Here is a 15,786-nt window from a genome sequence, read left to right as displayed (position 1 = left end):
ATAGCAACGCTTGGTAACTGCAAAGCTTTTTCATTAATGAGTATCCCGTCATACAATTCGAATATGTTCTCAGCCTACTGGATTTGAGAAAAATCTTCAGTGCGCTTGGCCATCAGCGATACCGCCCAACTGGGTTAAACGAAGCTAGAGATCTGAGTACAATGCTCTCTATACTGTTTCACAGAAACCAGATTCAGTCGGGAAGAGTACTGAAGAGTCTGGTTTCTCTGCATATTCTGCTGCAAAATCTGCACTCTAGAAGATGGCTGGGTTGACATGTCTGGGCTTTCCAAATCTAACCGTAGCTCTATATAAGGGATGCATAACCGCCTTTTGAATTCTATTATTTTTGTTTCTTCAATCGTCACTGGGTTCAATCACCAATCTGATTACCTCCCAAAAAAGGCAAATTATACCTTTTGATTATTGTCTCCTGTTTATTCAATACACATAGCATATATATCGTTTGATATATACGTTAAGCATTCAAAATGGTTTGCATGAATCAGATTGTCCAATTCGCCATTCTAGGTGCTAGGTATGTATTTTCCGTTTTTTTAAGTAGCACTTTGATATTTGACGGCTCTGACATGGATTCAGCCTTGCTGCTGCGAATCCCATTCCCGGAGATGACCATTATAAAACGCCAAAACCGGTCACAGTGACTGAGTATAAGACGGAGTACAAGACCGAGTACAAGACGGACTACAAAACGGACTACAAAACGGAATACAAGACAGACTACAAGACCGCGTACAAGACCGAGTACAAGACAATGGTCAAACCAGTCACCGAATACAAGGAGATCACCAAGTATGCAACAGTGACCAAGCCTGAATACAAGACCGAATACAAGACCGTGACGATAACAGACTACAAGCCGGTAACGAAAGTCGAATACAAGCCAGTCACCGTATTCCACACCAAGGCTGTGACTCTTACCGAGTACAAGCACATCACTGTCACCAAGACTGCTGTCCATGAGAAGCCCGTCACCCACTACCAAACCATCACAGAGCCAGGAAAGCCCTACCCTGTGCCAACCACCGTTGTGAAGGTCGAGACAGTCACTGCCAAGAAAGAATACCCAAAATACGATGACGGAAAGAAGGATGACGGAAAATACGACGACGGAAAATACGACGACGGAAAATACGACGACGGAAAATACGACGACGGAAAATACAACGACGGAAAATACAACGACGGGAAGAAGGATGATGGAAAGTACAATGACGGGAAGAAGGATGATGGAAAGTACAATGACGGAAAGTACGATGACGGAAAGTACGATGATGGTAATGACGGAAAGTACGACGACGGAAAGAAACATGACGGATATGATGGCAAGAAGGACGATGCCCCAAAAAAGTACGATACCAAATATTAGACGAGGGTTACTAGCTAACACAAGGTAAATTCCCCAAACACCATTTTGATAGTGTCAAAGATTTCACCCAAACATATAAGAACTAATATTCACGATCTCGATCCGACAGCGAAATCAAACATACAGGCAAAACAAGGGGGGAAATGGGCAGGGAGTGGAAGGATAATCAATAATCATCTCTTTTCTCTCCCACCATTTCTGTGTTTCTTTATACTGTTCGTTTCTCTAATTTTCCTTCTTAATATATTGATCATCCTCTCTTCCAATTCAGCCCAACTCAAACCTGTCCCTTTTGGACAATATATACTGAAAAATAAAAGGCAAAGGGGCCAAGGACAACATCGGTTAATGCATGCCCTAATCATTCCCCATATCCTCCAGCCCCAACAAAAAAACCCTGTTATATTAATTTCACCTCCCTTTAGCATTATTTTCCTTATTCTCCATTTTCTAACTTTGCCCAAATGTTTGTTTTACGACATGACCCTTCATGTGGAGACGTGTTTATCTTCCCTATGAGAAACGATAAGAAACGGAGAGAAAGGCGGAGTATCTCCTTGGGTGCTTAGAATGGAGGAGGAAGATAATTTGGGGGAACCGATTGTTGTTACTTATTTCGCATTTTATGGAACATTCGATCTTTGAAGTTGATTGTTCGGTTTGATATCTGATGATCGTGATGGTTCCTTTCTTTTTAAAAGACATTTGTCATTTGATACATTAATAGCCTTTGAGGAAGAAGCATGTTTGATTTTTTTTTTATTTTTTATTTTTTTATTTTTTTTTTAGAGAACTTTTTTAACGCGAGGATTAAAGAGGGAAAAATCAGACTTAATTATTAGATAATATGATCGAGAAATTAAGTTAACTATTTTGCGGGTCGGTCGGTTGTCTCGTTAAGCTTAAATGCATATATATATATATATATATATACTAACCTATTGAAGCTAGCTCCCGCGGTTAAACTATGGATTTACCAACTTTAAATCCAAGCCTCATATCCAACGCACGCCATTCTCAATCTCCTCGACAACAGGGCTTTTTCAGTCATGTAGATGTAGATAAGGGATTTTCCTTTTGATGTCTGAAAAGAAAATCTACGCTTTATTCTTGAAATTTGACAAATGTCCCGCGTCTGGACTGTTACATCTCGGACGACACGCTTCTAGATGACAATGTTCAAAATCCTGCGCGCTGACTTTTCCCACAAGGGCAACGACTCGCGTAGCCAAGGTTTGAATAACAGGCTCACGATTTTGAGCTTAAAATCAAGTGTCTTTTGTTTGATAATATTGACCCCGCCTGCATTTCTTCACCCCTTGAAGCAGCGTTGCCGCAGAAAACTCTGACATCAACTTCTAACGCAAAAAAAAAACTTGCCCACCAGTCTTGTCGATTATCCAAGGCTTCCTACAACAGCCTATATTCCAGTGTATAACGTGCTGGATGCCAAAGGACGTGTAGATTTTCCTTCTTATTGAACAGTTTGAAAGGCGCCAGGAACAACCAGACGTCGGAGCTTGATTTCTCCATCGATGACTGGTGACTTCGCGAATTAAAATTTCAAGGCCGAGGTCAGGTGATCATCCATCGGTGCAAATGTTGGCAATAACTGTGAATTGGGTCGTAGGAATCTTATCTGTTCAGTAATGACGGGATTGAAATTATTTTAGCTTTAGAGGATGGTGATTGTGACGATTTTCCTGAATGCTAAATCCCAAAATATACAGTCTGAAGGTGTTTTCGTACAGCCCGTTAACTACTTTGCAAACGTGCAAAAACATGTCCGCTACCGCCTGAAATTCTGAGAATCTCTGAGCTATATACTTTATGAACAACTGTGATTTCAAATTGGGGGCTTGGTTTGATAACCTGGACTACGAGTATGACTCCACTTGTGCAAGTCAGACGCAGGGATGGGAGTATTCTCAACTCCAGTATCGACTCGATATATCCCATACCACTGGGGGGGAATTCATCCTGTTGAACATTTTTTTCAAAGATACGCCACTGAGGTGATTGTGACCCAACCCCAAACCTTCCCGTTGTGGCTATCCCATGAAGGAACAGGAGCAGAAGCTACCCGCAAATCCAACCCAATTATACATCCTGCAATTGTTGATTTGGTTCAGAGCATTTTCTAAGAAACCACCTCATAAAAAATTATACTCAGATTGAGGAATCTTCACTGCGTGCTTAGAGGCAGGGAGATATCAACATCACGATAGAAACTAATAAGCCAATCCAACCAGGGGATTAGATGTGTGTGTTCCAGCTGGGCAGCTCTGTCACACGGCTTTAAGTGTGGGTATGAGCATGGGACTTGATAAAGAATTAGGGTCATGGTTAGCTTGAGGGGAAGAAGGGGTCTCCTACACGCCAGCCGCACAGCCAGAGAGTGGGGAAATTGGGGAGAACAGACCTCCTACGAGGAGAGTTGGCTGGGAGGCCAATTTATCCATTCACGGGAGGTCTAGTCGCGCACTGATATTTACATTCCTGGGTGTTCAGGAAGCTGACATTGAATTTTGATATCCAGTATATCAATATCAATGACATTGCTATCTCACATCTAATGTGATGAACACACTACATCAATGAATGCCTGGAAACTTTAGCGGCCTAGGAGTAAATTGAGATCAGATAGGCTGTTCTACGCTCAAAAATTTTTTTTTTTTTTTTTTTTTTTTAAAAAAAAAAAAACTATCCTTGTTGCTGGGAATTCGAAAACCAGTTGTAATTGAGTAGCATTCCGGGGTGTCCAGCTGAGATTGCGTAGAAGAAAGATGAGTGTCAACCTGACAATCGAGACAAGGAAGCACTGCGTGATTGTCAGATGATATTTCTCTGTGATCTTACTCGCCCCTCACGGCGGCACCATTCCAGGCTCTTTTTTTGTGTCCCTTAACTCAGACGCTGGGTACTGCTCTCTAGAAACACCAAATTTTTCAAAGCACAGCAAACCTCTTATAAGCGAAGTCTCCATGAGCTCGCCTCAAACCACACCCGTCGTTCCAAGACTCAATTACTCATTCCAACAAACGCTAATCAACACTTCAGACTTTTTCCACGTGGCTTGACTCAGCACCCATCTCAGGATCATTCAGCCCCTGATATGTCTGCCCTCATCCCACTCTGACAGTGAATATCAAAAATCGGAGTACTTGAAGGAGTTGATCCAGGTTATGTTTGCTGATTTGGAGGAATTGCATCCAGCAGTGAAATTGACGATGGTATTCAAAAAACTCAAACCGTGCTTTGAACTGCAGGTTCCCAGTGGGATGAACTGCATATTAACTTTTGTGGTTCAATCCTTGAGCATTTTGGAGTGATTAGACAAAAATGACATATGACTCGTAGAAGTGCCATAGAAATCCGACCGAGTCTACTCCACCACCGTCATCTTTGAGATATATCCCAAATGCAACCCACTACACCATCCCCTCAACGCTCTTGAAATCTTCAAGAGTCCCTTGCTTGCCAGCAGATCCCATTCTACCTCTTCTTCTCACCCGCAGACTCCCAATTCACATTCACCTCAATGAACCCTGGACAGGATATTCCCAGATGCCATGTATTTGGTTTGCCTTTTGATTTAGGTAATGACGATAGCAATCCGTGTGATTTTTTGATTTTTGCGATTCAACTGTCAATGATCCTCTAAAAATGGATATACCAACGCCGTAGTGGTGGACGGCTATGTTTGGCGGGATTCCTCCCTCTTTATCAATGGCAATGTTGATGCTACTGGTTGGATGAGGTGATTATGGTTTATGGTTTGATAATATTGCCACGGTGAAGGTGAATCGAAGGGGTTGAAACATATGGAATACACTGCTCTTTCATCGGAAATGGCCACTCTGATGCTTATATTTTGCTGGTGGATATCTAACTAAATGGCAAACAAACGACTTGCCAATTTTCTCAAAACTTCGAAGGGAAAAACTCCTCACCTGAGGGTTTAGAATGAAATAGACAGCCAAATGCTTATGTAGTCAGCTTCCAGGCTCTCAGTCTCATATTGCGGACACACAACTGAACTACATGTATGTAGGAGATAAGTTGTGTGGTCAAAACATGATATATGTGCGGTGAGTTATACCCATCCATCACGTGACATGTTCTCCACCGATTTGTTCTCGTAGTTAGCAACCTCTGCAATGGATCAAGCTTGCCATTCTGTCAGAATATTGCATCATTATTCTGCTTGTTTTACTAGATCTCCTACGTAGTGAGGGTTTTGCATCCTCTTCACCTTCGTGTACATGTCGTCATTATGCAAGTCAAGCACAGATAAGAACAAGTTACTGCGCATCGAAAACTAAGACACATAGAAATAAAAAAGGATCGTCTCAGCCCCAAGATGTTCTCCATAATTACTGATGGGGTGTTTGATGCTGGTTTCAAATCTTGTTTTTCCATGCCATGTCGATAATGCTAGCCATGATAATAATATAAGTGTCATGTCTGGGAAATAGTTCCATTGGGTATTTGAATTATAATTAGAACCCTGAAGGAGGAAAAAAGAAGGAGAATATAAATAGCTCAGCTTAGCATGTAAGTTATATTCCTTCCATGAAGTTGAATATCAGGTTTTTGAATCAACACCTGCTGAGCTCTCAACTGCTGATATTCCTGCTTTTGCCCCCTTCTGACTTCTCAAGGGCGGGTACCATTATTATTGTTATTATTGGTGTTACTGATCATGAAGACGCATTACAAGCAGGTATATTTCTTGTTTGATGGGTTAATAGTAGTCAAAACAGAGAATCAATGGTCGAGGATTAGGTCGGTGTTATCGTGCATATTCCCAGTGGCAGGATAATCGGGAGAAATTGGTTCAAGGGGAATCCTTCATGCATAATAAACTGCCGACGTAAAAGATATTTCGTCGGCTACATGATTACCACCAAACCTGCCGCCTAAAAAACTCTGGGGAAACATGTTCCCTCATTGTAAGCAACTAACCAAACTTACTTCCACTCTCACTCACGTTTTACCCACGAGACGCGGGGTTGAAAAAGGGTGTTCTGCAGCATTACTAAAAATTTTATTTAGCCTGTTCTCTCTCTTTTCAACGGACCAAGCGCAAGCCTTGGATGCGGATCCTCAATTAGAACTTCCAAGTTAGAACTTGCACTTGCATGGGCGATACTGGAGTCAAAGCTTTTAGCAGCAAGCTTTCATTTCATTTTTCTGTTTTTTTTTTTTTTTTTTTTTTTTTTTTTTTTTTTTTGCTTTTTAATATCTTTTGCGGAAGAAAAGAACTTGTTCAGCTGATTAAGTCTGGAGTTCCACACGTATTTCGGCACTGTCTATTGAGTAGTTATACAACTGTGAAGAGAGCGCTGTTAGCAGCAATACCGTGTAATGGTGATGATGATTGCCAGCCAGAGACATTACAACAGGTTTATGCTGTGCTGCACTCCGTGGGTAAAAGAGGGTAGACCGTCTCACCGCACTTGAAGAGAGGGAATACCATGTCTGTTTACTTCTCTGTTTATATATTTATTTATTTATTTTACTTGGGTGTCTATTCATTAGCTAGAACTTATGTCTTCCAAGACTGAACACTAAAACGTCTTAAAATGTGGCGATGATGAATCATGATATGCATTAGTGACGTAACGTGACTGACAACCAACATGACTGACCACTCACTACAGTGAAAAGAATAACATAAAATAAAACGACGTATGCGAAGTAGTTATTTGTTTGAGATAGGGAGTAGAACAGTATAGGATAAGAGAGATACGAGGGTAGAGGAAGGAGAAAATACCCACCACAAAAAAAAAAAAAAAAAAAAAAAAAAAAAAAAAAAAAAAACAGCGTCGAGATAGAAATTGAGTGAAATGAGAGAAAGGTAACTCAATTAGTTAACCAAAATCTTGATATTTTCTTCTTTTTGACAACCAATCCAAACACATCTTCGGTTGCAGAAGAATAGGTATTCCGCAGGCCCCGCATATGGGTCTATTTCAACATTCTTTCAACTCCATTCCCCATTATTATTCATTTCTCCAGCTTGTCGCACATTCCATTCCAACTACCTGCTTCTCCAAGGACCACCCGCGTGGACAAAGTCGGGGGATCTCGGCGTGGGGTTGTTTGGAACCAGGAACCCGGGACCAGGGACGAGTGGCACAGTTATATATACTAATGAATCTGGGATTTGAGGCTGTAAAGAAAGAGGTAAATTCAATCGATTGAGCTTTGTGTTGGAGCTTCTTTGAACTGTCCCGAGACATCGAACCGTCCTCTTTCATTATACTCCATCCGATGAAGAGTTAAAAGAGGATAAAAGATGTAGAGGAAGCAGAAGACACAGAAGACACAGAAGACACAACAGAAAGGGGTGTGTGTTGCAGAGACGAGAACTAAGTCTCCAGCTAATCTCCTTAGCTCCTCTCACCACCGCAGCACAACTGTTGTATCAATTGAGCTAGACATATGCTTACCTCCCCCTCCCCCCGTGGTTCCAATCCATGTCAACAGGTTCGGCGTCAATTTCAGCCCAGTGACGGTGGCCGCAACCAACCCAGCATCAGCATCATCAACACCACCACAACCAACAAACCTCAGTTCCAACGACTACCACTACTCTAGTAGTTAACAATTACAATCACCACTCTGTCTCTGTCTCTTCCTCTCACCTCTCCTCTTTACTCTCCGCCATCCACCGCTGACCACCTGAGAGGACGCCCTCCTCTCCATCTTTCCTCCCCATCCCCTTACCCACCCCCCTCCTAGGCGACCCCTGCTGAACCCCTTCTGTGGTTGACTAGTTCCACCAAGACTTCAAATACGCCGGGCCCCCCTTGATTCCCGGGGATTACTTGGCCAACTCGGACACTGGCCACGCTGAACATCATAATAATATTTCCCCTAGCAATATTACAAGTCCTGCCACTACCTTCCCTTCACAGAGTCAACTCCATCAACCGCTCCAAACACACATTCCTTCCTCCTGTTCGTACCAACGTCGCTCGCACGCACGCTCGCAACACCAGAACTCGCTTCACGGGCATACCATCCATCCGCCTCTATACCCCCATTGCCCTCCGTCAACCAGGGGAGATTCCGGGGATTTGCCAGTCTCTGGCTCACCTACTTCGATATATTCATCTACATCTACCCCTAGACGTATTCTCTCTCCTATCAAATCTCCCATATCTGTAACATACACTCAAAAATCCCGCTTTCCCCTGCCTTCACATCACTATCACTACCACTGCTGCTGTCACCGGCAAGGGTCTAATTCTGACCCAGTCGCCAGACCTGATCCAGTACTCTCCCGTACACCCAGACCGACTGACCGGGTCGTCGCATCCGCGGGGCCCAGACGGGATCATGCCGAAACCTTCCTCCTATGATCAGCTGCGAAATACTCCAGATCCTCCTCGCCCTGTCACGATGAATAGTAATAATAATAATCAAGATAAAGATAATAATAATACCACGAATACTAACAGTAGTGGTAATAATGGAGGAACCCGTGTTGTTACATCACCGTCTTCATTATCAGCCTTCCCTACCCCCTCTGTCTCCAACGTTGCCCTCCACTCAGCCGTGGGCGATCGCATTAGAACACTACCTCGAACCTCCTCAATAGACTCTGCTATCTCTTCTATCTCTTCTGCACATTCGCATAAATCCTCTCTCGACACAGGAACCGTTTCCCCGGAAGAGATCGCTAATATCATTGCCGCTGCTGGCTCCGCGGAAGCGGTCATTATACATCTACTCAAGGAGAAGCAGCAGGCTGCATCGCAGAATGCGCAGTTGTGGAGGTTAGTAGATAAGCAGCGCACGATGGTTCTAGGATTGAATAAAGATCTAGAACGCGCAGTGAAGGATAAGGAGCGTTATAGGAAGAAGCTTCATGAGCTGCAATTGAATAACGCGCCTCCTGTTCCTCAGGCGTCTGCGCAGACGGGAGGAGGAGATAACAACGTTTTCAAGGGTAAGATTTGTACAGTTCATTCTCGTTTAGTTCCTGAAAAAAAGATCTCTATTTCTAACAGATATGATTTATTCTCCAATCTCCAGATCCAGTCTCTGGACTTGATGAAGCAAAACTTTTGTCAAACGCAACAAGCCAGAGTTTACAGGATGACATTTCAACTTTCACTACGTCATTTCATGTGTCCCGTTCGCAAACGGAGCCTTCGCTGAATACAGGGGGTACTCCCAATTCAAACGTATCCAGCCCCTCCGCAAGCGACGGCACGAGAACAGAACAGCGGACGGATAGTAGTAACAATAACAACCAGAAATTGCACCATTTTCCCACGGACTTGTTTATGCATGAAAAGCAAGCGAATCAGGCGCAAACATCAAGCATTAAAGCCGATAACGATAGAACGGATTCATCTTCAAATGCTACTTCCAGCCTGCATCTCAGGGGGACTGATATGCTGAAGCAAACACCGCCTCTCAGAAAACCACCTCCCGCTCCACTGAACCTTAGACAAACCGAAAAAATGCATTCTCCGTCTTCACGAGCAAATATAGCAGTTGGTGACGACTCGGATTACGGCGAGACGATGGACATCGACGAGATTCCCAAAACAGAGAAGCGCGGTAGAAGAAAAACTAGAGAAGAAGACGATCGCGAGCGCGAGGTGTTGTTGCTCAAGGAGCAAGCTGCTCGCAGCGCATCGAGTAAAATGAAATCAAAAATGCAAAATCAGCAATCCGAGGGTATGCAGAGTATCCACATATCACGGTCTCAGGCATCTACGGGAATTAACCCTCAGGCTGGGAATCGAATGGTTGCCCACTCTCCACCTGCGGGGCTTTCTGGACAAATCCAACCGCTCGACTCGCTTGCGTCCATGTTGAGCCCACCCGTGAGCGATTCGACCTCATCTGATAAGGACAGGATGGTCATCTCTCCTCCCATGAGTCCGGGGTTGCCACTGAGTCCACGACCAGGAGATCGTCCGCTGGGTTCTCCGCTCCCTCGATTCCCCAAAGGCTTCCATGGTAATTTGGCGTCACCGCCTATTTCGCCGAGACCCGGCCTCCCTCTATCTCCTCGTTCCAACAAATTTCCTCCTGCTCCCTTTCCTGACCCCATGACGACGTCTTCTCTTCCTGCAGCTGCTTCTACAGTAGAAAATAACTCTCCCACCAAGCCATCCGATCGTCAAATTCCGTCCCTTGTTAACCCTCAATTTGAGCGCAACACGAAGCTAGACATTCCTACCTTCGATTCCTCCGTCAAGATCGACAGTCCCACCACCACTTCTTCCCAGGAACCCTTAGACCGCATCTATCGGGGTCTGGTCTCAGACCAATACCCCGATCTCCTCCTACCTCCCAACGCCCTAACTTCCATCGACGTCAAAGTTGCCTCGTCCCGCCTACGGCCGTCGCGTAATAGCTACCTTGCCCTAAAACCGGGGGAGGAAGAGCCTGTTTTCACCCTTGGTGTTTTCTCGCGGGCGAACCGTGCGGAGCTTTGGCGGGTCGAGAAGGTTATTCTTGCCCTGCCGCAGTTGGATCAGCAGTTGAAGCAGGTATCCAGTTTCTCCGGAAAATTGCCGGATCGGTCGATTTTTAGTGGTCATTCTCCTGCAAAAGTTGATGCGAGGCGAGCCGCGCTGAACAGCTATTTTGAATCTATACTTGAGACGGTTACGGATGTGGCGGGTGCGTTGGTGGTGTGTCAGTTTCTCACGGCAGATGCGATTGAGCCGCGGGATGATGAGACGAGTTTAATCAACGGGGAACATAAGGGGAGGCCTTCGTATCCGCTAGGTCCTGATGGGAAACCAAGGATTGAAGGTTATTTGACAAAGCGGGGGAAGAATTTTGGGGGATGGAAAGCACGGTATTTTGTCCTCGATGGTCCGGAGTTGAGATACTATGAATCACCTGGTGGACCGCATATGGGCACTATTAAGATTCATCATGCACAGATTGGCAAACAGTCTCAACCCACCAATACTAACCAGTCGCCTTCTCGCGCGGATGACGATTCTGATAATCAGTATCGACATGCCTTTCTCATTTTGGAGCCAAAAAAGAAGGACTCTTCTGCACTAGTGAGGCATGTGCTCTGTGCGGAGAGTGATGAGGAGCGGGACTCATGGGTTGAGGCGTTGTTGAGTTATGTGGAGACCCAGGACGAGGAGGAGGATGCTGGTCGCTATCACCAACATTTCAACCATAATTATGCTCAGCAATTATCGAAGAACGACGGCTCCTCCAAGGCTTCGCGTCTGCTCCCCTCCAGCTCTCGTAAGGGTAGCAAGGAAATAGATAGCCCCGAATCCCCCGATTCGTCTGATAAACTACGCTCCTTCAGCTACGACGACGTTGTTGCCGCCGAAGCGCCTGTGCGCGGACCGTCCGGTAACAAGCACTCGTCACAGATGCCATGGGATCAAACTATGCATCAATGCACACCACAAACGTACTCCGCCAAGAACATATCCGGTCCCACAAATGGTGCTAAAATCCAAGACGCAGGCGCGTGGGGTAACAAGGTCGCTCCATCTCATCCTTCAGCTCCATCAACGAGCACGAAAGAGAAGAAGCGGTCCATCTGGGGATTCCGCGCGACAACCTCGACAGATCTAGCCAGCCAACATCAGAGTCATGACTTGAGCAATATTTCGCCAACGGAGCGGCGGGAGCCTGTTCGAGCGGTCTTTGGACTTCCGCTCGCGGATGCCGTGGAGTCTTGTGGCGTTCCTGGTCTTAAGACGGGTTTGCCGGCGGTTGTGTATCGATGCATCGAGTACCTGCGCGCCAAGGATGCGGCATTGGAGGAAGGCATATTTAGGCTTAGCGGGTCGAATGTGGTTATCAAGGCTCTGAAGGAAAGGTTTAATACGGAGGGGGATTTGGACTTTCTTGCTGAGGATACGTATTATGATGTTCATGCGGTCGCGTCGTTGTTTAAGCAGTATCTGCGCGAGTTGCCAACGACTGTGCTTACGAGGGAGTTGCATTTGGATTTTATACGGGTGCTAGGTTAGTTTTTCACCCCTTGTTCAATTTATCATGTAGAATTCGGGTTTGCTAACAATATGACATTATCCAGAACTCGAAGACAGACAGAATAAAAGAGCCGCTTTTAATGCGCTCGTCCATCGCCTGCCTACTCCAAATCTAACCCTCCTGAAAGCTCTATCCCAATATCTCATCGACATCATTAACAACTCAGATGTGAACAAAATGACCGTGCGCAACGTCGGCATCGTCTTCGCGCCAACCCTTAACATTCCCGCTCCCGTCTTCTCCATGTTCCTCACAGACTTTGAAAGCATCTTCAGCGAACCAGTTGGTGACTTTTCGATACGGCCGGTGGAGATTGCAGTGGATAATAGGGCCGCGGGGAGGCTGGCACCGGAGGATATTCGATCGCCTAGGCATCAGATCTTTTCAGATTTGCCGACGCCGTCATATAGCCAGGCAACCTTCCCGATGTCAGACGGGCACGGAAACCCACAGCAGCGACGAGATAGGGACCGTGACAAGTATGACACAGGTTTCATACCCATGCAACCGACATATGAGCAGCATGTGCTGGGTGCTGCGGATCCGTATAACTCCATGAGCAACTTGCTGACACCGCCAGTTGGCAACAATAGTAATAACAATAACGGTAATGGTAATAGCAATATGGTGGCGACGAAGGCCAAGCGCCGTGAGAGTAATTTGCTCTTTATGAATTTAGGGAATAGGAGGAGTGGGATGCCAGGAAGCCAGAAGGGGAAGGATGATAAATGTGTGTTCCCTTTTTGCTTTTCTTTCCCCCCCTATTTTAATTGGTGGCGGTGTTATACTGACTATTTACCCTAAAAAGCTATGGTTTCTGAGGACTCTGCATTCGAGTGATGACATGGCATGACATGACATGACATGATGCACGAATACTTTCTTGGACTCCTGTTGAGGAAAGAAAGAGGGCTAGACACACCTGATCTTGCGCGTTACTTTTCTACCTCCTTTCCGCTACTTTCGCTGGCGGTACACGTACCATGTCGTGATAGATATGTCTACGTTATTCTTTATTCTTCAATTCAGACCGCAAGAGAAATGTGAGAAAAGGAATGAATCAGTGGATGGACGATTCGATGCTATTGGCTTTCACCCCACGCAAAGCCCGCCCTCCTTCAAATACATCGCTAGTTGGGTGGAAAATTCTCACATGCAGTTGTGGAATGCTGAAGAATGAGGAGGCGAAACAAGTGAGACTAGGAAGGCGGAGACATGGAGAGTACATTTGATATGATTTTTAGCTCACCTGCGTTTAGATTTCTCTCTAGCTCTTTTATCATTTCTTCCATATCTTTTATACTATACCCTCGTGCTTGTTAATTAGGTTGTCTTTCCATCCGCTTGCCGTATTCTCTTCTTGGCTTAATTCTCTTCTCCTCTGTTTATTTACTTTCTTACATGATAAGATTTTATTTCTTAGAGAGAGATAGAGCTGGTTGATTGTGCTTTGTGTATGATACAGATCTTCTTTGATTTCTCTGGACCTTTGTCTTAAAATTCTTCTCTTCCTTCTTTTGCTTGATTCTTGATGATGATGTATTTTCTCTCTTTCACTCATACTATCATCTTCTCTTTCTCTTTTTCATCTTTACAGTCTGTTCATCACGAAATGATAATGTTTGATATGGATGGGTGATTTGCTTTAGGCTTTTATTTTTCTCGTTTTCTCTATTGTTCTTTTTTTTTTTTTTTTTGTCACTTAATATCTTTGTTCTCTCCTAACTTCTTTTCTTCAATTCTTCTTATTTCATGTGTTCTGGCTTCTACTGGTATCTTTGAAACCTTTTTCTATTCTCATACCCTCAACATTTTTCATTTATACACCTATTGTAGCATTTTAACCTCCTTTCCTCTTTGCCTTCCATCTCAATTTAGTTCATTTGGTCTGGACCAGTTCGTTCCTGTATTCATTCTACTTATCTCATTTTCAAACATGCCATTGGACTTTCCGGCTTCTTTAACATGAGCTAATTCAATGCACATGGTTCCATAGAAGATATGATGTTCAATACTTGCATATCTATTGTACATCCAGATGATAGAGAACTAGATTCGAAGCGAGAAGTTTTTCAGCGCAAAATTCCAAATTGCTTTACTTAACCCGACCTCGGAAAAATTGAATTATTTTAAATAGCTCGCTTACATCTTTGCCTTGCCTCTCCTCTTTACGTTCGCCCCCCCTTTTTAATTAAAAAAAAAAAAAAGAAAAAGAAAAGAAAAAGAAAACAAAGTAATTATATATATACATGAAAACGATTTTTTTTTTTTTTTTTTTTTTTTTTTGGCTCGGCTCTTTAACAGTCCAACCCTGCAAATATATACAGTTGAAAAACTATTAAACGATAATAGTAAGAATAAGTAACAATAATGAAACAAATAATAGGGTACCATATACATCCACAACGATGCTGTGGCCGCAATCCCTGGGGATTCTATCGTTGAAAGTCAATGATAACCTCCAGCTTAACAGGACCAGGAGGCAAATTACCGCCAATACCGCCTCTTGCGGCGTCCTTGGCCGTATAGGCATTGTTAACACCTCCGCCACGGCTGATTGACGAGCATTGACCATTACCACAGATTTTCATCCCCTGCACCTGTTGACCAGCCAGCTGTGCCTGGATCGCAGAGACGTCGAAGCCAGACCAGCCATGATTGATCTTGCTGCCAAAATCGAATTCACCCCAGGTGGACGAGTACGACCCATACTTTCCCCTGGGAAGTGCGCTGCCAGGAGCCGCACTGAAACCTCCCTGTGTGTCCTCGTCGAAGGCCACAAATTTGTGTTCCCCCGGAGCGAGGGAGAAGGAGAGGGCTGAGTTGCCAAAGTGCCCATCCAATTTGCCTGTAGGGCCGAATTTGTTCCAGATGACTACGAGCCACGTTTCGGTGTTTTGTCCTGAGAATTCGGCGACGTATTTGTACTTAGATACGTCTGCCTCCGAAATTTCGATGATGTTGCTGCCCCAGGGTTTACCGACGTTGCCTACGTAAGTGTACCCACTGCCGTGGCTGCTGGTGCGGGCGCCAAAGCCAGTGTTGGTGTAGCTGCCAGATGCTGGGGACGGTTGGCCCATGGATGTAGGGTGATAGGGCCGTTGTTGCGGGGGGTGGGCCATGCCAAAAGAGCACATGGCGCCCAAGAGCGCCAGGGTGGTTTTGAATTGCATAATGGCGTAGGAATATATAAATAGGTAAAAAAATAAAAGTCCGAAAGTTTTCGAACAAATGGATTATATCGATATAATACTTGTATGTGGTGAAAAAAAAGATGAATTGAATCTGCTTCCACGGTGGGTAGACTTCATTTTTTATACATCCAGCGTATCTAAACACACCCATTCTCCTGTTGTAAAAGCTGGTGTCTCCATAGAACCACA

General features: G+C 44.6%; 3 protein-coding genes across 3 annotated transcripts; 2 read left to right on the top strand and 1 right to left on the bottom strand.

Moving 5' to 3' along the window:
- Nucleotides 1–491: 491 nt before the first annotated feature.
- PAAG_00862 (hypothetical protein) lies at nt 492–1,390 on the top strand (the record flags this gene model as incomplete). Its single annotated transcript, XM_002796957.1, has 2 exons — nt 492–538; nt 601–1,390. 2 exons carry the CDS (start codon nt 492–494, stop codon nt 1,388–1,390), a joined length of 837 nt encoding a protein of 278 aa, XP_002797003.1.
- Nucleotides 1,391–8,740: 7,350 nt separating this feature from the next.
- Nucleotides 8,741–13,243, top strand: PAAG_00861 (RhoGAP domain-containing protein; the record flags this gene model as incomplete). Its single annotated transcript, XM_015844162.1, has 4 exons — nt 8,741–9,353; nt 9,440–12,376; nt 12,447–13,133; nt 13,212–13,243. 4 exons carry the CDS (start codon nt 8,741–8,743, stop codon nt 13,241–13,243), a joined length of 4,269 nt encoding a protein of 1,422 aa, XP_015700943.1.
- A 1,595-nt stretch (nt 13,244–14,838) lies between these two features.
- Nucleotides 14,839–15,576, bottom strand: PAAG_00860 (hypothetical protein; the record flags this gene model as incomplete). Its single annotated transcript, XM_002796955.1, has 1 exon — nt 14,839–15,576. One exon carries the CDS (start codon nt 15,574–15,576, stop codon nt 14,839–14,841), a length of 738 nt encoding a protein of 245 aa, XP_002797001.1.
- Between the last annotated feature and the right edge of the window lie 210 nt (nt 15,577–15,786).

The sequence above is a fragment of the Paracoccidioides lutzii genome (genome assembly GCF_000150705.2).
Source record: "Paracoccidioides lutzii Pb01 unplaced genomic scaffold supercont2.2, whole genome shotgun sequence".
NCBI classification, from domain to species: domain Eukaryota; kingdom Fungi; phylum Ascomycota; class Eurotiomycetes; order Onygenales; family Ajellomycetaceae; genus Paracoccidioides; species Paracoccidioides lutzii.
This window is presented reverse-complemented; position numbering and strand designations above follow the sequence as displayed.